Genomic DNA, 27,894 nt, shown 5'->3' on the forward strand with positions numbered 1-27,894 from the left:
TTCAGGACGATACATTGCAAGACATCTAGGAATTTAGGTGCTGCGAGACACTAAAGCAGAATTAATTCAATGTATACTTAACTCTCTTATACTTAACTCCCAAAAAGCTCCTTCTACTTCCGTTAGTTGGTGGCGGTGGGGATGCAACTTTAAGTCCCTCTACAGTGTCTACTCCCTCATCTGCTGGTTCTACGACTACATTTCTGAGACAGAAAGTCTTTTGAGTATAAAGAAAGAAACGCTTAGTCTTAAGGAAATGCAACTTAACTTATTATAAAAGGCCTAAATGGAGGCATGTGCTCAGAGGCTTGGCTTGGCTCAAAGGAAGCGGAGGAGAGAGAGAGAGATGGAGAGTGAGAGTGAGAGAGAAAGAGAGGGATGGAGAGAGAGAGAGAGAGAGATGGGGGGAGAGAGAGAGTCAACCGCATGCAGCCCTTACGGCACAGTAGCGTGTATCTCAAAAAGAGGAGAGAGCTACAGCAGTAGAGGTTCTTCAGCATTTCCTTACAGGATGCTCTCACATTCACTAGCAGATAATGCACAGGTTAGGGGTAAGGTGGGGAGCACGAAACCCCTCAACTGCTTCTTCATGGACAATGAGCAGTACAGAAAACCTGCATACACATTCAAGTAGAAGTCTTTTAGCATTGCTGATAGGTGAAACAATTGTGCCTTTAATGATCGAAGCATGAATTTTGGCAAACATTTAGAACCCACCCTAATACATTTTTGCTTATGAGGCCATCTCAGATTTTTCTGTAACAAAGTTGGCAGCCCCTTTTAAAGAATGGTGACTTGTTATCATTTAGTATCTTCAATTGTATCTTAATTCATTGTTCAATCATTTTCTTGTGCTCATGCAATGGCTATTGTATACATTAGAGCTATAAATGAAGCCTAATAGTAAATAATAATGTTTTTTCCTTTCATAATGCATAGCAGAATATATACATTCATTGATTTAGTGGAGGGAAGAAAAACAAAAGCATTAATAAATATTGATTGATGTCTATGAAATGAAAACACAGTGTTTTATGTTACTGATGTTTATGTCATTGTTCATTATTGAATGAATATTGATACTATTCCTCAAACAGATTATTGGTAACAACCCCCCCCTTATTTTCCGGGTGTGAGTTCTTGCGGGCCAATTAATACATCAGACTTTTTTCCATTTCTTAGACTCCCTAACTTCGACAGTGCTGGAGCATAGGCTTGGTTTTCGTATCTGAAGAAATCCTCCAGATCTCTATTATGTGTCTGTGACTGAGTCTAGAAAATAGTGAGCGGTCATTCCTCTGCAATGTCAGTTGTGACTTCTTAGTTGCCTTTCCACAAACTGGAAGACGGCTGAAGTAGTGGAGGTTATTCCGCTTAATTGTATCTGTGAAACGTTTAGTTTGATTAATAAGCCTGTCGTTGACATAAAACTCATACTGATCAACTTCGCTGTTTTCAGTATTTAGTGTCTGCAACTGCTGGATGTACTATATTTCTGCTGTCAGTACTATTAGATCACAGCAGGTTTCACTAAATGGGTTCCCCATATCTTGTATTGCATGAGTAAGACACTTGATCTCTATTGCAAAAGCCACTTGCGAATGCTTGTTGGCCGTGTGGTGATGCTCATCTTTTTCCCCATCTCTGCAACGCTTAAGTGAAACAATATCACATAAGCGGACAGGAATCCATAGTGCGTAGTGCGTATGGTCCAAGGAAAAGAACCAGGGAACAATCTTGGCTAGCACCTCTATATCAAGCTGGAAATCTCCTTCTCGTATCACTCTTGCAAAAGTCATCAAAAGAAGTTCTAGTTTTAGAATGATGTACCGGAATCTTAATTTGGTACATACATCACTTCCTCTTTTACACCAGTCTTCAAGTGACTTAACTTGACTGCTATCCTCTATGTCGTGGCTGCAGTCATTGTATGCCTGCTGCAGAAGTAGACTACTGGCTGTAATATGATGAGCCCTATGGGTACAAGTCACAAGGGAACCTTTTATAAATGAATTCGCTTTTCCAGCTTTGGTAATATCAGCCCGAACAAGTGCTCCAGTCCACTGACTTTCATCCAAGATATTTCCAAGAACTTTGAGAACTGCCATCTCAATATGCAGCCCACCAAATATTACAATTAATTGATCTTCGACATGAGTTGCTGGCCAGTTCCACTGGATTTGTTTTACCAATGCGCAGATTGGCTGGTGAAACATAATGATTGTAATCTGCCAACGATTAAGGCCTTGTACTGCTGTCATCGCCATATCCATTGAATAGTGAATCATGGCCGCTGACATAGCATGATCTGGAAATAGAGGAAGCAGGTATGAAAGTGTTAATTCACAATCTTTGGGAGTTTCTTCTTGTTGACTTGCAGGGTATGCTGCCCAGGTGATTATGACATCCCATTGTAGTTTGTCGCTGGCCAGAACCTGGGTTGCATGCTTCAGCCAGGTGTATTCTTTCACTACGTTCTCTTCTACTGTTGGCAGAGGACAATCACTTGTCATGGGAGGAACATGGGCAACACCGGTGTAGCACACAGGAAGATTAGCAAGTAAGGGTTTGTCTTCTAGTTTAAGGGCACAATGATAAAGTGAGTATCAAGGCCGAATGTAGATGCTGTACACAATGATCTTCCAACTGGGGCAGGCATGTCACAACAAAAGCATATTGGTTTTGTATTCACTGAACCTTTTTCTTGAGCACTCTGACGGTGGATTTTGTGGAACTATCAGCATAATCCGCTGGCGACATCTTCCTTTTCTCTGCTATTTGCAGTTTTATTTGACTAAACTGCAATCTACATGATTTGTGAAACCAAGCTTTACGTCATACCAATGTTGCCTCCATAGCTCCACCTCATCCAGACACGACAGATTCATTGTCCTTGGTAAACTCCAAACACTATTAAACCCTTGAAGCAGATCGGATATTGTCTTATAACCAGCTCCCTTTGTATTGCATTTAGTCTCTGCTGGACAGCAAAGAACCTCTGAATTGTCTTCTTGGCAGAGCAAACACTGGTTCTACTCGGTCTCTGTGATTTGTCTAGAAGTATCAGGCTTGAAAGGATTTTTCAGCGTATGTGCTTTCTCCATATTTTTATCTTCTTCTTAAATTGGCATACAAACTCCTTCATCTGTGAACAAAAAACAATAATAATATTACACTACCCTTTATTCGCACCCTTGTTTTGTGTATGCATTTTTATGAACTATTGGATGTTTTTCACACTTACTCATAAGAAATTCACAGAAAATCACATTTAATATGGAAGTAACAGATTCAAATAACATACGAAAGAGCAGATTAACAATTTTCGGAGGCTGCATTTTGAATATCTGCCATTACTGTCAAGGGGAAAATCTGGGATGGCCTTATATTCAAAATAAAACCTTTCCATATGTAGTATATGTGCCCCAAGTTTCATGCTTCTATCATCAATAGCACCGTTCTTCAAATATTTCAACTTTCTGCTGTACTATTTTTAGCAAGAGAGAGTCTTTTGCAGAGGAGGTGTGGTGCAGCAGGCAATACGAGGCACTGCCACATGCAGTCAGAAACCAATAATGTTTCTATTATTTTAAAGCATTAAACGGAAATGTGAAAGAAATCTGAGGGCACACAAAGGCTCTGCACAATCAGGATGAATGAATATTCTTGGCAATTTTATAAGAGAATAGTTGAGACAGAGGATGAGGTGCTAAAGAAGGAACACATTTAAGAACAAGACATGAGCTTATTTGAGTATTATTTTGTTACAGGCTTTGTAGCACACACATGGGGCCATTAGGCCACTTGAGAGTATGGTGTTAGGGTGAAGTGATGGGGGGGCGGTGTAATCTTACAGGAGAAACATCTGATCAGGATGTTTTTCCCTTAAGCACCATAGACTGTCCAGAAAATGCCTATTTTGGGGGCTTTACTGAGCTCAAGTTGAAATTGAAACCAAAGAAAGGGAGAAAGGGCAAAGGGAAGGTCATCAACGCATCAAGGGTCATTACGAGTTTGGAGGCAGCCATGGTGCTATTAGCACCATGGCTGCCTCCAAACCTGTGTCCGGGTAGTCGGAATGGGGACTTACCGGGTCATTCCAACCTTGGAGGACCCGGTAAATCCCCATTCTGAAAACCATTCCTCATTCCCATTCGAGCCCCCATAGGGGAAGGAGCTAATGACCTTACCGGTGCCGTTAACCACCAACCGCCGTACTCGTAATGAGGCCCATCATGAACATTAATACAAATGTCAATCAGTAAGAATGTTTAGGATCTCTTTCTAAGTGGAAAGAGATCAAATTCATAAATATTTCTAAAGTACAGTTCCTTGAATACGTGTGCACAAGTAAACAAAAAGCTGTCTTAAGAAGAAGACGCTGAAGACTGAAAAAGGAACCTTAGGTTTGAAGCAGAAGGCATGGGAGAAATGAAAGAAGGACTGCATGAGATGCAGAGTGGATTAGAAGCGTATGGAAGGAAGAAGATTTAAATGTTAGTGTATTTAATCAAACAAAGTCACCCCACACAAATAAATCAACTCCAGAAAGACAGGAGAAAAGACAGAGATGAAGAGGTTTGCCAAAAGTAGGGAACAGGAAAAATAACTTTGAATCATAGCCCTCTTTCCCTTTCCCTTACCTGCTCTGTGACTCTAACTGTCCCTCTTATCGAGGATTACTTCACTGCTGCTTAATTTGGGGACTGTGCACACAACTCAGTTCTGAAGGTACTCAGTCAAGCGGAGACGTAATGACCACAGTGTGCTAATGACAGCACAATCCGATGTGTGCAGGCCTAGAATTCTTGTGATAATGCCAGTGAAAGTTTGGAAACGAGCAGCAAAGAAGCATGGTGCTGGGGACCCATACATGAGCAAATAACTATGCTACATTTGACAACACAACTTGGCAGTGAGAGGTTGATAGGAAGTGTAACATAACATCCATAGTAAAGGAAGAGAAATACATATTATGTTTGCTGTTGGTGGTATATTTAGCACTCTCATGATTCTGCAACATTTGAAAGACATCCTGATTCTTTACTGTAAACAAAACAGAGTCCAACAACGCTTTGTACATACGTCAGGGTAACTGCAAGCCCCGTGTGACACATAACGGCGCTTGCGCGCATGTCATCTCCCTGTGCCTCACAATTGATAAGTGTCGCACTGATGCAAAGCCTGTTTAGGGATGGAATCATAATGCTGCTGGTTTCTTGATCGCACTGCTTTTAAAGGTATTATTTTCACGCTAACCTTATTAATGTGCTCAATAATTGCCTCATTTATTACCTCGTCTGTTTATTGCCTCATCATTTATTGCCTCGTCTGTTTAAACATGCGTCTGTCTGTTAACCCCTCACCCAAATGGACTCTAAATGATGGTCCTTTAGCAGGGACCTGTTACTCAATCTCAATAATGAAAATGGACGGACCAGGCTCAGAACACCTAACAAACTCAGGGATGATACTATTGAGTTCAATGCAGATCTCCTTCAATGTTGCCTGTTCCCCATTCCTGCCTGCTCAAACCCTCTACTCATGCGCCTCATCTCCTATTATCTTGTGTTCTGATTAACGCCTGCTCTGCACTCAGCAATGCTGCGGCTATTGCAGACTTTATTGTCCAATTCAAATTAGATATTGTATTTATTACTCAAACCTGGTTCGCTGTGGACTGTCAAAATATTGTCCACCTGTTGCCATTATTTTTAAGACTCCCTTTTTTATATTACCGAATTTAAAGCAGAAATAATGGATGATTCATCCCAAATATGATCTTTCATTTTTAAAGCCTCCCCTTTAAGAGGCGTTTCAAACCATACTAATCTATCAGCCACCACCAGGCTCAGCAAGCAACGTTCTGTCCCAAATTAAGGAATTATTATTCTCATTATCATGTCAGAATGGGAAGCTTTTACTTCTGGGTGATCTTAATGTTTGGTTGGATTGTCTGGACTGCAATGAATCCACCAAACGTCTTGATTTCTTGACCTGTCATTCAATGGTACCTATTAGCTCCAATATGGGCGGTCACTGCTTAGATATCTTTTCAAGTAATCTCAATTTATTTCTCTCTGCCTCAGTCCCTCGGTCCTGGAGTGATCCTTTTGCGAGACATTTTTAAATTCATATTTTCTTTCCTATAATTAATTAACATTCTTTTAGGTCCTCTATTAGCAGTGATGTTTTAATCTCCAACTTGCGTCAATGTTCTGGAAATCTTACTACAATACTCTTTTTAATCAATGGCCATCGAAATACCAAGAGATAGTTGACATCTTTGCTCCCCTCTCCATTTCCTGAAAGGAAAAGGCTACTAATCCTTGGTACTGTTCCTCTTTGGTGTCCTTGAGACAATTCTTTCGTAAGAAAGAAGCAGACTCGCATCTCATCTAAGTGATGTACGCACTGCACTTGTGGCTTAAAAAGAGCCATTATTTCATCCAAAACTGCTTATCTTCACCATAAGGTCATTTCGGCTATTAATGAACCCGCACAGCTTTGTTCAGTAGTGAGCACATTTCTCAATCCTTCCTGCTCTCCCCAACCACTGTCACCTTTAGTGTCACTTGTCAATGATTTTAATACTTTTTTTCAGGAAAAGATTCACAATATTTACATACATCTCACTCCCACAACTATATCTTCCCTTTGGCAGTCATTTATTCTCAGTTTAACGTAATGCTCCCTTTTCTCTTAAACATGTGTCACAAGGGGCTGTTTGTTCTCTTACGAGTAAACTTAAACCCACCTGTTCTGCAGTGGATGCTCTCCTAGCTCTTGTGGCTCAAGCTCATGGCGAGACTTTGGCAAAGCACGTTGCACACTTTGTCAATCTATCTCTAACTGAAGGAACCATTCCCCCTATTTTTAAAACCGCTATTTTTACACCGCTCCTTAAGAACCCTTCCCTCGACCCAACACTAATGGCGCACTATGGACCCATCTCTGGTTTACTGTGGCCGGCCAATATTCTTGAAAAAGTTGTTCTTTCCCAACTGATGGATTTTGTTTGGTGTAAGCAACACATTCTGAATATACTTCAATCCGGTTTTTGACCCAGACATGTGACTGAGACCGCATTGGTCTCAGTCTTGGATGATTTGCTCAGTTCATTCTGACCACAGCCATTTATCCCTTCTGATCATGTTGGACATATCCGCTGCATTTGATACAGTGTACCATGTAATTACACTAAGGTGGATCTCAGAACTTGAAGGAGTCACTGGCCCTGCCCTAGACTGGTTCCAGTTTTCTGTCAGACAGAACTCACAATGTGAAATTAGGATTTTTCACCTCTACCCCCTCTCCTGTCCCATGTGGAGTGCTACAGGGATCAGGTCTCTCCCCCTTATCCTTTAACATTTACATCTTACATCGGCTGTCTCGCATCCAGAAATGTGGCTTCTCCCATCACTCATATGCTGACAAAATCCATCTATTTGTTAAGGTATCCGGCCTATCTAGCACATTTGACCAGCTCCAGCTTTGCCTTGAGGACATTAAGTCTTGGCTGTCCAATAATAAACTTCAGCTCAATCCAGCAAATACTGAAATCATGCTCTTGGGTCCTAAACATCTGCTGAATGACCCTTTTCGTCTTCCTCCTTCCCCCTACGATTCCATCTTCCTACAACTTTTTCAATGCAGATACAAAATCTTTGGACCACCTGTGATCCTAAACTCACACTTATCAAACAAATATGTTTGCTGGTAAAATCATCTTTTTTTTGCCTTTGTGTTTTACGCCGTACCCTTCCCTTGCTCACCAAATCCGATCATGCTACTGTGGTTGGTGCTCTTATTAATTTCCTGTTGGACTATGCAAACGCTTTATGCATACGGTTGCCAGACCTTCTTGGCCACCATTTTCAAATGGTACAAAATGCAGCCATTCGTCTAATCTTCCAAGACACTCCTCTATTTCCGGCCCCAGGCGTTCCCTTCACTCGCTGCCTGTCAATCAGTGCATTACTTTAAAGGCCTTTGCCTTGTACACAAATGCATTGACGGGTTAGCATCACAATATGTCGCACAAAAAAATCACCCCTTATCTACCTTCACGCTCTCTTCGGTCTGCTCAGCTTCAGATCTTAGCTGTTCCCTCATCCCGGTGCATTACTCGAGAGTATCAATGCTTTTCTGTGGCTGTTAATTTACCAGTTCAAGTTCATGCCTTCACCAATTTGTAAGCATTCCGGAAAAAATTAAACACTTTTCTGTTTGCATGATCCTTTTTTTGTCTTTTCTTTTGTCCAGCTTTTGCTCCCTTATTTTTAAGCTGCACCTGGATGCAGGATGTTCCTGCTTGGGACACCTCTGGTGTTTTGCCCTTTACAAATACAATAATCTGATCTAATCTACATCAATTTAGACCGAATTACTTATCTGTTGTGTTTTCAGATGGAAATTTATGTTAAGACATTGGGTCCGATTCATGGAATTTTTTGCACGGTTCAAAGTATCCAAAATCCCTTGCTAATAAAATTACCAGCCTCCAAACGAAAATTGAGGCCAAGCGTCTCCAACAGTAACCCCTCCACCCCGAGCATACCTACACCACAACTGGTTTCACCTTCAAAAAGGTAACCATACCAGAAGTCCAAAAAATCATAACATCCCTCAAACCGTCAAATTGCAAAGGAGACAGCTGCCCCGCCCAGATCATCAAAGATGCAGCAAGAGACCTATCCCCCTTCATTTCCAAACTAATCAATCTATCCTTCTCCACCAACTCAGTACCCAATAACCTGAAACGATCATGGGTTCTCCCTCTTCTAAATAAACAATCTCTAGATCCAGCAATTCTCACTAATTACAGACCCCTCACTACGGTTCCATTCTTGCTAAAAATCCTTGATAGAGTTGCCTACCTGCAAATTCAGGATTACTTAGAGACCAACCAACTGTAGGTTTGCGTCAATCTGGCTTTCGACCTCAACATGGAACAGAAACTGCCCTTGTTGACCTCAAAAGTCAGATTGATGACATTAAAGACAAAGGCAAGGCTGCCATCCTACTCCGACTAGAACTCTCAGCAGCCTTCGACTTGGTTGACCACAAAATATTCTGCAACCACCTCTCCTCCGCTGCCCACTTCTCCCCCTCTGCTGTCATGTGGATACAGTCCTTCTTGGCCAACAGAACCATGAGGGTTTTTTCATCTGCAGCAGCAGCAGATCCCATCCCAATCACCTGCGGTGTCCCACAAGGATCCTGTGTTTGCCCCACCCTCTACAACATCTTTACAAAGCCTCTTTTTGACAAACTGGACCATCTGGGTGTCACCTACACCAATTACGTGGATGACACCCAGATACACTTCACCATCTCTGGCAACTACAGTGTTGACGTCATTAGGATCAACTAAATCTTCTTCATCATTCAGGCATGGATGGCCACACATGGCCGCTGCTTGAATGATGAGAAGACTGAACTTCTCCTTGTCGGTTCACCTAATAACTTACAGAAACTTAGCCCGGACTACAATAACATCATTTTCGATGGCAACACTATCCCCATAGCTAAAAATGTGAAAACCCTTGGCTTTTATCTCAACGCCAATATTAACCTCACTAAACAAGTAAACTTGACCGCTTCAGTCACCGCCTACACCGGGAAACTAATCAGAGCCTGTAGACCTTTCTTATCCACCAGTAGCTGCTTCACGCTGGCTAGGGCTCTCATACAATCCAAGTTAGACTATTGCAACAACCTTTACCTAGGTGCCAACCAATCTATCATCAATAAAATACAGGTTCTCCAAAATAATGCGCTACGAGCAGCACTAAACATCTCTAGGCGTGAACACATCTCTGCCACTAGAATCTCATGCAAATGGCTCTCCATTCAACAAAAAATTGACCTAAAAACCATGTGCCTTACCTACAAAGCCTTAAACCACCTAGCCCCTCCCTACCTCACGAACGAGCAAATTCATCATGAAGCCAGCCACTAGAATTACCAGATCCTCCAATACTCTATGCCTCACAGTGCCCAGATTCACCTCCATTAGAGCCGGCGGCTCGAGTTTCACGGTCCTCGCCTCCCAACTTTGGAACACCCTGCCTCTGAACACCAAACTGATCAAATCCTTCCAACTATTTAGGAAACTTGTTATTGGATGGTTGCTAAATAAAAGCCAACCTTAGCTTGATTCAGCCCATTACAAATTGTATATATTGTACATGCATAAATGCTGCAACTGTATGCCTAATTACCTTCTGACTGTATATACTATACATACTTTACAAATCTATCATTGCAATTTTTATTTACTGTGTCTTGTAACCTTAAGTGCCCTTTTCCTCCCGGGTCTGGAGCGCTATATAAATAAAATAAACAAACAAACAAACAAACAAAAAGTGACTTTGCACTGCTGAAAAGTGACTTTGCACTGCTGACACAAACCCTGCTTCGTGGTAGTGTGCAAAGCATACTTTTGCAGTGCAAAGCCAGTACAAAGTAATTTTGTTCTGCAAAAATTACTATGCACTGACTTTTGCGCCAGGGGTGTTGCTAAGTCTGGAAAAGATCTGGGGCTAAGCTAATGTCGGGACTCGGGGTGAGCTACCCTTTCGGGTTGTAGTCCCTGAACTTTTATCCAGGGCTACAACCAAAAGACCAGGGCTATATCCCCCTCGTCCCCCCACACCCCAGCAACGCCTCTGCTTGCGCCGCAAAAATACACTTTGCACAGTTCCATGCATCAGGGTTTGTGTCGGCAGTGCAAAGTCACTTTTCAGCAGTGCAAAGTCACTTTGAACCGTGCACAAAATTCCACGAATCGGGCCCATAATATGCATTTCACTCAGAAAAATACGATAAAAAAATTGGTCTAAGTTCCAGGGCCATGGATCACACAAATATGAGCAGGTAATTGCTTTACTAATATTCTGTCTTGGAAGGCATCTAATAAGCAAGCGCTGCAGCGCAGCGCGCTTACCCTCTGCTGAAGCGCGCAAGTGAGTGACTCGAATTTTCCAAACACAGGCAAGTGTAGTGTTACCCGGGACTCAAGGGGTTAACGCTCGGGAGCCCCCTCCGTTGGAAAGGCGGAGTCTGACTGTGCAAGGGGGTTATGGGTTACGTGCGCTGCGAATGCCACTTCCTTTTAGTTGTGAAAGAATAAAGAAGTTCCTCCTATCTCTCCGTGTGTGCGTCCTTCATTTGGGCCTAGATCCCTAGGCAACATTTGGCGACGAGGATCTCTCCCGCGCACCGGAGTCCTCCTCCGACGGCAGTCCGCCTGTGGTGGCCGATCCAGCGAGCCTCCTCCTCCTGCTCCACCTCCGCGCAGCACGGCACTCCGCCGAATCCGCCTTGTCGGACCTCCTCCGTCGGACCTCCGCGACGGCGACCCCGCCCGCGCAAGGACGGGCCTTCTCTCCCAGGGGCCATGAGCACCTCCAACCCGGGGTCCAGCCAAGGCTCGCCTCAACTGCCGCGGGCGGCGAAGTCGATTCAACTACGACTGCCCCCGCCGTTCACTATGACTCCGCAGGCCACCAAAGGCCCCAGATGGACCGACTGGATGGACGATTTTCGACACTTTGTGAGAGGATCCGGCGACGGGGACTCCCCCAATATGAGGGACATTTTCCTTAACCTGGTAGGGGGAGAAATAAAAACGGTCGTTAAGGCCATTCCACCCGCAGACCAGGACACTTTTCCCAAGCTGATCGGCGCGCTGGACAAACTGCTTATTATCGAAGTCAATCGGGACTATGAAAGATACTTGTTCAATCAATGCACCCAACTCCCGCAAGAGACCGTCGACGAATTCATCACACGTCTACGGGTGAAAGGGGCGAACTGCCAATTTGATGCGTTCTCGTTAGAAGAAGCTATCCGGCTGAGGGTGATCGAAGGGTGCCTCTCCCCTGCACTCAAGAAACAGCTCCTCAAGAAACCGCTCACCATGCCCGAGGTCAGTGAACTCGCCCGCATCCACGAGAGGGTGGATGCGCAGGCCTCGGCCATGGGTCACTCCAACAACGCGAAGGTGGGCTCAGGGGAATTTGTGGCCGCCATACTGCCCCCCCGTCAAGGCCCCCAGCCGTATGGACCATCCACTGCCCCGCCGATGTCAACCCCGCGGCTGCAAAGACAGTGCTACCGCTGCGGGATGTCTTTCCCCCACTCAGGGTCCTGTCCAGCCCTGTCCCAGCGATGTACCAACTGCGGAAGAGAAGGACACTTTCACTCCGTCTGCAGGGAGGGCGTCCCATTTCCACCGATGCGGCCCCAGGCGGCCCCCAGAATGCCGTTCCGCCCGCAACCCCTGCAATACAGCCAGCCGAGACCATATCAACAGGGCCTCGGCCAGAGGCGTTACGTTCGTGCGATGGACGAATACCTAGCGGCAGGATATGCCCCTCCGTATGACCAGGCCGAACAGCCCAGACATTTCACGGATGAATACGACAACCCGCCTGCAGAATACAGGCCGGAAACCCTCTGCCATGACGACCAGGCGGCGGCCTACTATGCGCCGCAGGACCACTACGACCAGGATGAGTTCGTAAACCTTATCCTCGACAACAAAGAGGCCAGGGAGGCCCCGCAGATCCCGCTCAAGATGGCGAACTGCCAATTTCAGTTTATGATTGACTCTGGGGCCACAGTGAACATCATGGGCGAACAAGACTACGTCAGGATACCATGCCCGCCACAGCTCAGTCCGTCTCGCTCCAGAATTTTCCAGTGGGGTGCCGCCACCCCGCTCCAAACGTTGGGTCAATTCACCCAGTGCCTTCTCCTGAATGGGCGGCAAGTTGATGCGACCATTCACGTGATACGGTCCCTCGCCAAAAGCCGATGCCTCCTTAGCTACCTCACGGCGTCGCACCTCGGACTGATTGAAATTCACGTGAATGTGGGTGACGTGATCACTGCCGCAGCGGCCAAACCCGGCCAGGGGTACACGGAAGATGTGATTGCCTACCATCAAACTCAATCGCTCGTCTCACAAGAAGACATCGCGGGGGCCTTCCCCAAGCTCTGCGTGGGGCTAGGAAAACTACGGGGACCCCCAATCCGGCTCCATATTGACCCCAACGTGCGTCCAGTGCCGCAGCATCCCAGAAGGGTCGGATTCCACCTTCAGGAGACAGTTTCGGAGGCGCTCCAGCAACTGCTCCGCGACGACATCATTGAGCCGGCGACGGGTCCGACGCCGTGGGTGTCCCCCCTTGTGGTGGTACCCAAGGAAGGGGGCAAGATCCGTTTGTGCGTGGACATGCGGGTGGCCAACACGGCGATCCAACGGGAACGACACCCGGGACCATGTATTGAGGACATGATTGTGATGCTGAACAGTGCCCAAATGTTCTCTAAACTGGACTTAAATCAGGGATACCATCAGCTGGAGCTCCACCCTGACTCCCGGCCCATAACCACGTTTGCGACACACGATGGACTCTTTAGATACCGGAGGCTGAACTTTGGAATCTCATCTGCCGCTGAGATCTTCCAGGAAACTATACGCCAGATCATCCGACCTATCAAAGGGGCCCTCAATTACAGTGACGATATTCTCGTCTTTGGATCGTCCAAGGAATCCCATGACAGGGCTCTACACGACACCTGCGAGGCCCTTCAGGGTGCCGGCCTCACGCTCAACATATCGAAATGCCGGTTCGGCAAAACAAAACTCAAGTTCTTTGGACATATCTTCTCCAAGGACGGCATGCTGCCTGACCCCGAGAAGGTCGAGACGATCACCAACCTCGCCGAGCCCCGACAAGTGGCGGATGTCCGTTCGTTCCTTGGCATGGCAGGATACTGCGCAAGGTACATCCCCCACTATGCCTCCATCACAGACCCACTGAGGAAACTGCTACAGAAGGAGTCGCCGTTTGAATGGACACAGGCCTGTCAACAGGCTTTTGCGGACATCAAGCAAGCTCTCGCCGAGGCCCATCGCCTCGCATATTTCAACCCACAGTGGCACACCGAGGTGGTAGTCGATGCCAGCCCAGTAGGCCTCGGCGCCATTCTGGCCCAAACCAGTGGCGCAGATGTTAACCCCAGACACGTGATTGCATACGCGAGCCGAGCGCTATCAACGCCTGAACTAGCCTACTCCCAGGCCGAGAAGGAGAGCTTGGCAGCGGTCTGGGCGTGTGAGCATTTTCATAACTTTATAATCGGAAAGAAGTTTACGCTGATCACCGATCATCAGGCGCTTCTCTCATTGTTTGGGAACCCGCATACCAAGATGCCACCGAGGATTGAAAGGTGGGGCATCCGCCTCCAGGAATACGATTACGATATCGTACATCGCCCGGGGGGCGACCTTAACCCCGCCGACTACCTCTCCCGACACCCAGTAGGGGCCCCGCTGGCACGGAAGGGGGACGTTGCGTATGTGCAATATGTGGCGGCTCAGGCGCTGCCCCCGGCACTGTCACTCGAAAGGGTAGCGGCCGCGTCGGCAGCCGATCCGACGACAGCCCTGGCGATCAGCCTCACGACCGCCAACAAGTGGAAAGATCACCACAGAGCCACTCTAGCTCACCCGGGGGTGAACAAGCAAGAAATCGAACGGCTAGCCAGGGTCCATGGTGAACTGGCGGTAAAGGACGATAACATTCTGCTCAGAGGGTGTAGGATCGTCATCCCTGCCACACTCAGGAGCGAGGTGGTTAGCATAGCTCATGAAGGTCACAGGGGAGCCGAGAACACAAAGAAGCAGCTCAGATGCCATGTGTGGTTCCCCCTCCTGGACGCAGCTGTGGACGAGTGGGTGAGGAACTGCCACGCCTGTCAGTGCACAGCCCCTGCAGAACATCCGCCCCCGCTCCAACACACTCAAATACCTGAGCACCCTTGGGAACGAGTAGCCATGGATTTTTACGGGCCCACTGAAGCGGGCGACTATATTCTGCTCTTCGTGGATGAACACTCAAGATTTCCGATTGCCAAGAGAGTCAGCTCCACAGCGTTCTCTCAAGTTGCGGCAACGATAGAAGAGGTCTTCAGTGAGTGGGGGATCCCCAAGTGGGTCAAGTCCGACAACGGACCACCGTTCTGTGGGCACGAATTTGGGACACTGGCAGAGCACCTGGGGTTCAGGCACATGAAGATCACACCACGCCACCCCCAGGCGAATGGAATGGCGGAGCGATTTATGGCATCGATTAAGAAGGCCATTCAGAGGGCACGGCTGGACGCCGTTGATACACACCAAGCCCTATGCCGCCTGTTAAGAGACTACAGAAACACTCCCCATGAGGTCACAAACAAGACGCCTGCTGAGCTCATGTTTAGATATGAAGTGCGAACTCGCATCCCGAGGAGTACGGTGCAGGCTGAGCCGGCCGACCAAGATCTCCTCCAGAGAGATGCGGTGGCAAAAGAGAATGCGAGGCGTCGCACCGATGCTCGAAGAGGAGCGGTACTGCCGGGGCTCCAGGTGGGAGATGAAGTCCTGGTACAGCAGCCGGCAAGCAGGAAGACAGACCCGAGGTTTGCTCCAAGCCCCCTGAGGATTGTTGCCATGAAAGGCACGATGGTGACGGCGGAAGATGAGAACAGGACCGTCACCAGAAACTGTCAACAGTTCAGGCCATATGCAAGGAGAGAGCCCACGGAAGGAGCTCAAAGGGCACTCTCACCGGAACCACTAATGCAGAGGGATGATGAGTGGTTTCCCCCGGAAGGGGACCCCCGGGATGTGGCCCCGAGTGAAGTAATTGAAGAGGAGCCCGATCTGGGGACTCGAGGTGAGAGGCCGAGACGGCTCATAAAGAAGCCGATGAGACTTGTTGAGGAGTGTTAAGTTATGTGTTGAGACACAGGGTGTCAAGTTGATGTTTGGACATATTGTCCGGGGGTAGTGTTACCCGGGACTCAAGGGGTTAACGCTCGGGAGCCCCCTCCGTTGGAAAGGCGGAGTCTGACTGTGCAAGGGGGTTATGGGTTACGTGCGCTGCGAATGCCACTTCCTTTTAGTTGTGAAAGAATAAAGAAGTTCCTCCTATCTCTCCGTGTGTGCGTCCTTCATTTGGGCCTAGATCCCTAGGCAACATGTGGAAGCTCAAAATCAAGTCAGCCTTGAAATGTCTTGTGGTGGATTAACTCATGTGCATTCCGAAAACAGCAACACGAATCCAATGTCAGAGTGGAGACAGGGCAGACCGTTCCTACGCGGCTTCAGTGTATGTCCTGGGGGAGTAAACATGCCATAAGCTGCGGGTGTGTTTCCTCAGATGTCATCCTAAAACGATAAGTCTTGGTTGCAATACACATGCGCATGGAGCCGCCATGATAAGAGTATATCCAGAAATGTACGTTTCAGCCGTAACCTTCCATGATGCCTCTATAAACTGCTTTCTGTTCTCTCCAGGCCTGGACCTGCTTGAAGGTCAGTCGCGTCCCATTACGTGGGAGCAGCTTCAAATCGTGGACAATGATGACATCACTGCCGTGCGCCTCGTCATCGTGGACGGCTTACAGCATGGACGAATCACTGTAAGAGGTAAAGCTGAATTGTGTGCGTGTATTGGTACAACACACGTTTTTTTTATTTATCCGAATTTTAAAATTATTAGCATGACATTTTGGCGGCAAATTCGAAAGCACCGCATTTCTTCTCGGTCATCAAGGCCGCCTTATTCGCACTCACAAAACCAGCCTCTGACAGACCCTTTGGGAACACCTCCACTGAAAGATGCGAAGGGGATACTTTACCTTGGCTTTCCTTGTGTATTGCACTCCACAATGATGATAATGGTTACATACATACCTGCCTACATTTGAAAATCAAAATTCCTGAGATTTAGGCCCCGCCCACAGCCACACAGGACTCCGCCCATTTGCACACAGCTCCGCCCACACGCCCCGCCCACCCGTCAAAAAGGTAAACTCGGTTGTTGTAGACAAAGTGCCCAAGGGTGGTCTGCATCAGCTTTTATCTTTACAACCTTGGAGTTTAGTGAAGTTTGTTTACATTTTCAATTAACATGAGGTGTTTAAAGTGCTGCAAGTCTGCAACCTCGCACACTGCTACTTCTGGCAATTCAATAAAATCTCCTTTAAAAAAAAAAGCATGCACGTTAAAAACACACACAAGAAATACTGTATTTTCACTGTTTTAAACAGTAAGCAAAATGAAGGCGGCGCCGCCGTAATAATAGTGCTTTCCATTGAATGACATGGATTGAAACTTTCAATCCACGTCATTCCATGGAAAGCACTATTGTTACGGTGGTCGCTTGAGGGAAAGGAAGGAAAAAGTAAAAAAGTAGCGGAATTGATCCTCGCTACACAGGCAGTGAGTTGTCACGGGGGTTACCGGTCACGGCACGGCACACGGAAGGCAGGCAGTTTCCGGGTCCCGCCCACTTCTCCACCCGATTGGTTACCGGCGGCAGCCAATCAGGTGGAGAATATGACGGGACCCGGAAGGAATGTGAAAATTCCTGAGATTCGAGGGACTTTTCCGGAGACCCGGAGAAATGCTCAAAATTTCGGAGTCTCTGGAAAAATTCCGGAGGTTAGGCAGGTATGGTTACATATATTGAGCACAAACGAGTAAGTGGCTTGGGAGCTGCTACATCACACCAAAGCATTTATCAATTATGTAGAAAAAAAAACCCACTGGATTGGAGGAAACGCTACACAGAAATAGTGTGTCTTACGTTTCCAAGAGCAGTAAGGCAAGGCCGAGAAATATTACATTGGGATGCGAGCAGGGAAGCTCTGTGGGGAAGGCGTGTTGTAGGCTTTCTGTTGAAGGAACCAAGGCCGGCCCTAGGCACTGGCGACCAGTGCAGGATTTATGTAGGGCACCACCAGTAGAGTGCCAGCTCACGGGAGCGTTTCTATTTTTGTGCGTACTTAGGGGTGGTAAATTTGAGGGGCACCGCATCACTGGACATCACCCGAAAGGGTGTGGGGCAGTGGTCAAAGTGGGTAAGAGCGGTTGGGAGCGGTGCTCCTCTACTTTAAAAAAGGTTTTACTAATAATAATTTGCATTTTATGTAGCGCTACGAACCCTCAGGTATCTGAGCGCTGCTTATTATTATCCACAGTGTGTGGTGTTCATTTATCGACCTCGGAAGGATGAGTGGTTGAGTTTGGCCTTGCCGCGACGGGAGGCTCTGCACGGATGTCAAAGCACGCACTCTACCCACTGTGCTATCTGACCGGCATACTGTTCCTATAAAATGAGAAAAGGATAGTTGAAGATAGCTAGTGTGCCTCCCTCTAGTTTTTAAGGTATTTAATTAGTAATTGTGGCGCGGTGGCCTTGCCTGGCAGTAGAACCCAGCAATGACTGCAACCCGCTAGTGAGTAGACAATCAGGTAAGAGTTTGTTGGGTTGCTTGCGCCTAGCTTTTAACTTATAGTTGACTGATTTACACTTAAGATTTCAATTGAATTATTTCATTTGTTCTAGACCAAGAAGATGCTATCAATTGCAAACGTCTTCTTGGTCTAGAACCAATTAAATAATGCAATTGAAATCTTACATGTAAATCGGTCAACTATAAGTTAAAAGTAGGCGTAAGCAACCCAACAAACTCGTACCTGATACTTTACTGTTCCTATACTTTACATTGTTTTTAAAAAAGCATTCTGGAATGGTTTAGTTTTAAAATAAGTGTAGGAATAAGTTGAAACGTGCACTTAAGTGCAATGCACTTAACAAGACCCTTTGCATTATCCACAAGGCTGTCTGGGGCCTTTGACCTCTCTACATCCAGTTTTCCCTCCGTAAATATCTCCCTGCCAGAGTCCTTTGGTCCTCTGGCTCCAACTCTCAGCATGTCACACGTTTCTTCAAGCAGAGAGTGGGAGGTAGATCCCTTTCATCTGCTGGTTCCTCCCTCTGGAACAGCCTCCCTGCCCCCCTCAGACTTGAGCCAGATCTTCTTAAATTCTGGAAATTTCTCAAGACTTTTCTTTTCTCCTCTTCCTTTCCTCTCCCCCTTCCAGTGCTGACTCTCCTTCTGCAGCTGCGACTGGGGCCTGGTCCCTTCAGAGTCATACTGGGGCCAGACCACCCCGTACCAGTCCCCCCAGCATCCCTTGCCAGCACTTGCCCTCCGGCTCCCTTTCCCGGACTAGCCCAACCTGGTCCTCCCTGACCACCACACTCATCCTCTCTCCCCCCTCTTCCCCTGGCACTTGCCGCCTTGGCCCGCCCAGCACTTGTCCACCCCCTCCCTTGGAGCACCCCACTCCTGCACCTCTCCCTCTGCCCCTTCCTCCCCTGCACTTACCTTTTTTTGTCATGCACCTGCATGGTAGGATTGTCACAAGGCCAATATAACCGTTTTTGCTCTTCCTGTATCGTTTCCATGTCCTCCCACCCCCATCTTGTCTTGTGGTGCCTGAAAACACTTGTGTATAGGCGCCATACAAATGTCCAATATATACATAAATAAATAAACATTCCCTTAAACAGCAGATATGTTGGGGGGGTTTAGATTGTGCGTAGGACAGGGCATGGCGTTGGGATTTGTGGGGAGCGAGGTCAGGCCAGCAGGGAACATAGTTCCACTACTTCTTTTCGTACACTACGACCACTGGTTTGGGGATGCCACATCACAGGGTGTGCATGGCTGGAGTGGCTGCGCCTGGAGTGAGGAGGTTCAGTGGCGCGCTGGGGCACTGCATCACAGGACACACTAACATACTCTGACATATCTGTCCTTCTCCAACCTCCAATTGTCTGAGGAGGTCTATTGGGCTGTTTTAAGGTCAAGGGGGGCAGGCTCAGAAAATCTTGCTTTAGAGCAACTTTGTGGATTGGCTCGACCCAGACATAAGGAACGAGAAGGCTGAGCAGGGCCAGTGGAGGTACTGCCAATCGGGAGGTGTGACGCACAGAGGAAACCAGAAAAACAGACACAAAACTGGTGTGTTCCTCCCAACCCACACCATCAAAGAGCTTTTGGGGCATGGAAAAAGCGTGTTTGTAGTCTATGTTGCCTGTTAGGTTTAAACGTGTGTACATTGAGATCACTGAAAGTGAATTTTCATTTGCTTTCTAAATTAAATTGACATGGTTTCCATAAAAGTAAAAATGTAGACACAGACTTTCTTTCTTTCCTTCTTTTCTTTCTTCACTTTCTTTGTATATCCTTTGCTGCACCTTCTTACTCTCTTCTCGCTCTATAACATTATTTTTTTCCTAGCCCGTCTATCCCTACATTGCTCCCTCGCTTGTTTTTGCCCAAATTCGCTTATAATATTTGGAGGTCGCTTGCCATGGCTTTTGTCCGCTTTCTTGTCCGGGAGTACCCTTGGAAGTGGCTTCTTCACTTTCCAGCAGTACCCCTTGTTCCTATATGGATTGACATATTGTCCGGAAGCTTTTCTATGCAATTTCTACATTTTGAAACTCTATAAGACAGTATTATTGTAGTCCATTGAATCCAAAACTTAAATATTTGTACTAAGAAAACCCAGGGAGGTGTGTGCTCAAGTGCCTACATTTCAGAGTGGGATAAAATCCCATCTTCCTTGTTTAACCAAAGCGTGCTACCATGGGCAAATGAGACAATCTTACTGTGACTTAACTGCAAAAATTGAAGACCTTAAAAGTCATTATGGGCACATTATTAAATAATGACTACCTTGCAATGCGGCCGGGACAAAATGCTGTCCTCTCATGCTGCTGTCAGTGGACCCCGAGACCATCACCTAGAATTGTGGTATTGTTCCACTAGCCCTCTGTCGCCGCCATATCACCTGATTTGACAGGCAAATATATTGTTTTACCGGCAAGCCTGTGCCCCTGAAATCTTAGTAGAGAGGACTGAGTGCAGCAGAACCAACATTCACTTTCCTCGCCTGTTGGTGCCGGTCACCATTGGTGCTTGGGCCGTCCAGACTAGTGCCCCACAGGAGCATGGGTGAACATGTTTGCTGTGCGCGACTGAGACTTGTATAGCACACCTTCGGTAAGAGGTGGGCAAGGGACTAACATGGTACAGAGGGGAGCAGGGCAGGATTGCAATGTTGATGTTTGCAGAACATAGATCAACACTAAAAACAATAGCCCGAGAAAGGAGAGCTTACAATAATGTTGCTAGCAACATATAAAAAGTGTGCACATTATAAATCCAAGAATAAGTACCAAAACAGCCCCGTAAATGCCAACATCCCCACGTGGAGTTGTATGTAGATGCCTGGCAGATTGGTGTCTGAGTGTGGAGAGTTGTGCTGGTATACCTTTGATGGGTTAGTGTGGTACTAAGGGACATTTAGTGCAGACATATCTCTTTATGTGGTGTTGGTTCCAATGTGTAACCTGTAGCTCCTTTGGCCTTTTATACAGTATTTCCCAAATGGTGCCACCAAATACACCATTTTTGCCAACCAATTTACATAAGTATCCTAGAGGGGAGACCCTCCAGCCCCTGAACTCTCCTGAGTGGGGTCAGTCTGTAAATCAAAAGGATGTGCCCAAGTGGACTCATTAAATAGTAATAATGTTGGCAGCTTTCCAGCTTAGATCCTGGGCAGGGATCCAATATGAGTTGCAGACAAGAGACATGAGATACCAAGACACTTCTCGTGGCTGGGGCAGTCACTTAAGTACGAAGTGATAAGTACTTAGTTTATTCCATCATGATTTTTTATTGTTGAGTATAAGCATGTTCACAAAGTTTTAAAATCCTCATTCTTCAAAAGGAAAACAAAGTCAGGTGACGCGAAAAAACGTGTCACAATCCATAAGGGCCTAATTCATGGAACTTTTACCGCGCGGTGCAAGGTTACTTTGCCAACAAACTGCCAACAAACACCCTGATTCCCAGGGCGGGGCAAAGTGTATTTTTGCAGTGCAAAGTGACTTTGCACTGCAAAAATAAACTTTGCACAGCTCTGTGAATCAGGGTGTTTGTGGGCAGTGCAGTCACTTTGCACCGTGCTAAATGTCCCATCAATTAGGCCCAAAGTTTCTTGATGTCTCGTCTCTCTTGTCTATAATTCAGAATGTAAGTAACCTAGCGTAAAACGGTATATGTAAATGACATTGCAGGGGATTTTGACGACTTCAACTACATGTTTTTAATGAATGTCACCGTTAATGTATGCGGGAGTATGGTTAGGGTAATAATTGAGGTAGAGGGGATGCCTGGGTGGGAGGTGGCATATATTTGCAGTGAAATGTCATTAAAAATAAATCAGATGAAATTGTCTTCGAGAAAATATTCTCGATTCAATCAGGTAGATCCGAGTAAAACATCTGGTGCAGATTCTTGGCATTGCTGCCCCATGTTCCCTTAAATGTACTATGTTGGTATCATGTTAAGGACGTAAAGACCTCCATTGGCAATCACGTTGTCTATATTGTATGTTGTTTATTATCGAGCTGGAACTTGTTCAGCATTGTTTGTTATGATGATATGGTAGTCTATCATATGTGTGCAAGGGCTAGAGATTGTACATCATCATAAAACCCATTTTTTTTGTGCCCCTGTCCAGGGCTGTCACAACGTGTCCTCAGACCCGGGGCAAAACGTTTGGTGAGGCCCCCTTATAATTTTTTGCACTGGGCCAGCGTTGCCGCCGCAAACGGGAGATGAAAGAAATCTCCCATTGAGTTTGTGTGGAGGAACCCAAATATGGTTCATTATTATGACAGCAAATCAACTACAGCAAAGTTATGTTTCTGTACTGAAGACAAGTTCGCTCCAGAATAACAATTTTTCCATATGCATAAATATATATAGGATGGCATGACGGTCGGTGGTGCGTGACGCCAGCTTTAGGGAGGAGTGCCCTGCCCCTTTGTGTGCATTAAAACACACATCATGCACAGTGACAAGTAGAGGATGTTCAGTGGCAGCTGATGAATTTTTTAACTGGAGAAGCTTAAGGGGTCGATTCATGGAATTAATGTGCGCCGAAAATTCCCGCGCAGAGGTGCCAAAACGTGCGATTCGCAGTAAAAGTGCGAAAATCGCAGTGCAAGTGCGAAAATCGCAGGGAAATCAGCGCACATCGATTCATGGAAGTCCGTGCGCGAGAAAAACATTGGATGTGCGCTGAAAAGTGCGCCGCGCACGCCGGCGCACAGGCCATCCAACAGCGTGCGCCACGGCCACTGCGAAATCGCACATAGCGCGGCGCACATCACAAAAGTAGGCGGAACACGGGGCGTAACACTCGGAATGGGGAAAAACGCGTGAAAATATGGGTGTCACGGGGGAAGTACAGGAGGCAAGTGCGCGGAACGCCCACACGCTCGCCTACAACCCGTATTCATGGAATCGTATAGGGCAAATCAGCGAACAGTGAAAGACGCCCACAGGGCCAAACAAGTACGCCACAAGAAAGCAGGCGGTAGCGTCCCTGCACCTGAAATAAATGTGCGCCAAAATGTGCGCTAACAAAAAGCACCCATATACAGCCATGATGAATGGTCCATACAGTGGCCCTCTAGGACAAATGAGGTGCAAAGGGGTACCGACAAACACGGACACCCGCTGTGTGAAAAATAGCGTGTGCATGTGTTTCTGGGTGCGCAGGAATTTCCACATGCGATTGGCCTGGGTACGTGTACTTCGGGGTGCGCGGGAAGTTCCAAACGCGATTAGCCTGGGTACGTGTGTTTCGGGGTGCGCGGGAAGTTCCACACGCGATTGGCCTGGGTACGTGTACTTCGGGGTGTGCGGGCAGTTCCACACGCGATTAGCCTGGGTTCGTGTACTTCGGGGTGCGCGGGAAGTTCCACACGCGATTAGCCTGGGTACGTGTGTTTCGGGGTGCGTGGGAAGTTCCACACGCGATTGGTCTGGGTACGTGTACTTCGGGGTGCGTGGGAAGTTCCACACGCGATTAGCCTGGGTACGTGTACTTCGGGGTGCGCGGGAAGTTCCACACGCGATTAGCCTGGGGACGTGTGTTTCGGGGTGCGCGGGAAGTTCCACACGCGATTGGCCTGGGTACGTGTACTTCGGGATGCGCGGGAAGTTCCACACGCGATTAGCCTGGGTACGTGTGTTTCGGGGTGCGCGGGAAGTTCCACACGCGATTGGCCTGGGTACGTGTACTTCAGGATGCGCGGGAAGTTCCACACGCGATTGGCCTGGGTACGTGTATTCCGAGGTGCGCGGGAAGATTCACACGCGATTTCAGCAGGGTACGTGTATTTCGGTGGTGCCGGGGAATGCTACACGTGATCTGGCCGTGTGGGTCCTCCCAGGTGTTCCCTCTACACCCTCCACGGCCCCTGCAGGCAGCCCACACCACAGGGGACTACCCTGCCCCCCTGCTCATGTCCCACAAGCAACCCATCCACCATGGCCATGCCCCCCAGCCAACCCACATGTCACCTTGCACTACTGATCACCAACACATGTCTCCCATCACCCCCACCCCCCAGCATCCAGGGGCACCCTCCACCAGGCCCCCACTCATGTCCCCCTGCACCCCCACCCCCCAGCAGTGCAGGGCACCCTCCACCAGCCCCCCACTCATGTCTCCCACCACCCCCACCCCCCAGCATCCAGGGGCACCCTCCACCAGGCCCCCACTCATGTCTCCCACCACCCCCACCCCCCAGCAGTGCAGGGCACCCTCCACCAGGCCCCCACACATGTCCCCCTGCACCCCCAGCAGTGCAGGGCACCCTCCACCAGGCCCCCACACATGTCCCCCTGCACCCCCACCCCCCAGCAGTGCAGGGCACCCTCCACCAGCCCCCCACTCATGTCTCCCACCACCCCCACCCCCCAGCATCCAGGGGCACCCTCCACCAGGCCCCCAATCATGTCTCCCATCACCCCCAGCCCCCAGCAGTGCAGGGGCACCCTCCACCAGGCCCCCACTCATGTCTCCCACCACCCCCAACCCCCAGCAGTGCAGGGGCAGCCTCCACCAGGCCCCCACTCATGTCTCCCTGCACCCCAACCCCCAGCAGTGCAGGGCACCCTCCACCAGGCCCCCACTCATGTCTCCCACCACCCCCACCCCCCAGCAGTGCAGGGCACCCTCCACCAGGCCCCCACTCATGTCCCCCTGCACCCCCACCCCCCAGCAGTGCAGGGGCACCCTCCACCAGGCCCCCACTCATGTCTCCCACCACCCCCAACCCCCAGCAGTGCAGGGGCACCCTCCGCCAGGCCCCCACTCATGTCTCCCAACACCCCCAACCCCCAGCAGTGCAGGGGCACCCTCCACCAGACCCCCACATATGTCCCCCTGTACCCCCACCCCCCAGCAGTGCAGGGCACCCTCCACCAGCCCCCCACTCATGTCTAACACCACCCCCACCCCCAGCATCCAGGGGCACCCTCCAACAGGCCCCCACACATGTCTCCCACCACCCCCAACCCCCAGCAGTGCAGGGGCAGCCTCCACCAGGCCCCCACTCATGTCTTCATGCACCCCCAACCCCCAGCAGTGCAGGGCACCCTCCACCAGGCCCCCACTCATGTCTCCCACCACCCCCACCCCCCCAGCAGTGCAGGGGAAGCCTCCACCAGGCCCCCACTCATGTCCCCCTGCAACCCCACCCCCCAGCAGTGCAGGGCACCCTCCACCAGGCCCCCACTCATGTCTCCCACCACCCCCAACCCCCAGCATCCAGGGGCACCCTCCACCAGGCCCCCACTCATGTCTCCCATCACCCCCACCCCCCAGCAGTGCAGGGGCAGCCTCCACCAGGCCCCCACTCATGTCTCCCTGCAACCCCACCCCCCAGCAGTGCAGGGCACCCTCCACCAGGCCCCCACTCATGTCGCCCACCACCCCCAACCCCCAGCAGTGCAGGGGCAGCCTCCACCAGGCCCCCACTCATGTCTCCCACAACCCCCAGCAGTGCAGGGGCAGCCTCCACCAGGCCCCCACTCATGTCTCCCTGCACCCCCACCCCCCAGCAGTGCAGGGCACCCTCCACCAGGCCCCCACATATGTCCCCCTGCACCCCCACCCCCAGCAGTGCAGGGAACCCTCCACCAGGCCCCCACACATGCCCCCCTGCACCCCCACCCCCCAGCATTTCCGGGCACCCTCCACCAGCCCCCCACTCATGTTTCCCACCACCCCCACCCCCCAGCATCCAGGGGCACCCTCCACCAGGCCCCCAATCATGTCTCCCATCACCCCCACCCCCCAGCAGTGCAGGGGCACCCTCCACCAGGCCCCCACTCATGTCTCCCACCACCCCCAACCCCCAGCAGTGCAGGGGCAGCCTCCACCAGGCCCCCACTCATGTCTCCCTGCACCCCCAAGCCCCAGCAGTGCAGGGCACCCTCCACCAGGCCCCCACTCATGTCTCCCACCACCCCCACCCCCCAGCAGTGCAGGGCACCCTCCACCAGGCCCCCACTCATGTGCCCCTGCACCCCCACCCCCCAGCAGTGCAGGGGCACCCTCCACCAGGCCCCCACTCATGTCTCCCACCACCCCCAACCCCCAGCAGTGCAGGTGCAGCCTCCACCAGGCCCCCACTCATGTCTCCCTGCACCCCCAACCCCCAGCAGTGCAGGGGCACCCTCCACCAGGCCCCCACTCATGTCTCCCAACACCCCCAACCCCCAGCAGTGCAGGGGCAGCCTCCACCAGGCCCCCACTCATAAATCCCTGCACCCCCAACCCCCAGCAGTGCAGGGCACCCTCCACCAGGCCCCCACATATGTCCCCCTGCACCCCCACCCCCCAGCAGTGCAGGGCACCCCCCACCAGCCCCCCACTCATGTCTCCCACCACCCTCACCCCCCAGCATCCAGGGGCACCCTCCACCAGGCCCCCACACATGTCTCCCATCACCCCCACCCCCCAGCAGTGCAGGGCACCCTCCACCAGGCCCCCACATATGTCCCCCTGCACCCCCACCCCCCAGCAGTGCAGGGCACCCTCTACCAGCCCCCCACTCATGTCTCCCACCACCCCCACCCCCCAGCATCCAGGGGCACCCTCCACCAGGCCCCCACACATGTCTCCCACCACCCCCAACCCCCAGCAGTGCAGGGGCAGCCTCCACCAGGCCCCCACTCATGTCTTCATGCACCCCCAACCCCCAGCAGTGCAGGGCACCCTCCACCAGGCCCCCACTCATGTCTCCCACCACCCCACCCCCCCAGCAGTGCAGGGGAAGCCTCCACCAGGCCCCCACTCATGTCCCCCTGCAACCCCACCCCCCAGCAGTGCAGGGCACCCTCCACCAGGCCCCCACTCATGTCTCCCACCACCCCCAACCCCCAGCATCCAGGGGCACCCTCCACCAGGCCCCCACTCATGTCTCCCATCACCCCCAACTCCCAGCAGTGCAGGGGCAGCCTCCACCAGGCCCCCACTCATGTCTCCCTGCACCCCCAACCCCCAGCAGTGCAGGGCACCCTCCACCAGGCCCCCACTCATGTCCCCCATCACCCCCACCCCCCAGCAGTGCAGGGGAAGCCTCCACCAGGCCCCTGCAACCCCACCCCCCAGCAGTGCAGGGCACCCTCCACCATGCCCCCACTCATGTCGCCCACCACCCCCAACCCCCAGCAGTGCAGGGGCAGCCTCCACCAGGCCCCCACTCATGTCTCCCACAACCCCCAGCAGTGCAGGGGCAGCCTCCACCAGGCCCCCACTCATGTCTCCCTGCACCCCCAACCCCCAGCAGTGCAGGGGCACCCTCCACCAGGCCCCCACTCATGTCTCCCACCACCCCCAACGCCCAGCAGTGCAGGGGCAGCCTCCACCAGGCCCCCACTCATGACTCCCTGCACCCCCAACCCCCAGCAGTGCAGGGCACCCTCCACCAGGCCCCCACATATGTCCCCCTGCACCCCCACCCCCCAGCAGTGCAGGGGCACCCTCCACCAGGCCCCCACTCATGTCTCCCACCACCCCCAACCCCCAGCAGTGCAGGGGCAGCCTCCACCAGGCCCCCACTCATGTCTCCCTGCACCCCCAACCCCCAGCAGTGCAGG

The 27,894-nt window shown here is 50.1% G+C and overlaps 1 protein-coding gene across 1 annotated transcript in view; it reads left to right on the top strand.

Annotated features, from left to right (window-relative positions):
* Positions 1 to 27,894, top strand: part of FREM1 (FRAS1 related extracellular matrix 1) — a 1,195,879-nt gene that overhangs the window by 242,673 nt on the left and 925,312 nt on the right. The window contains exon 8 of the mRNA XM_069626057.1: positions 16,358 to 16,489. Within this exon, the coding sequence (XP_069482158.1) occupies positions 16,358 to 16,489 (132 nt within the window). The remainder of the gene's footprint in view (positions 1 to 16,357; positions 16,490 to 27,894) is intronic.

This window comes from Ambystoma mexicanum, chromosome 6p (genome assembly GCF_040938575.1).
Source record: "Ambystoma mexicanum isolate Mex_15411 chromosome 6p, UKY_AmexF1_1, whole genome shotgun sequence".
In the NCBI taxonomy this organism is placed as follows: domain Eukaryota; kingdom Metazoa; phylum Chordata; class Amphibia; order Caudata; family Ambystomatidae; genus Ambystoma; species Ambystoma mexicanum.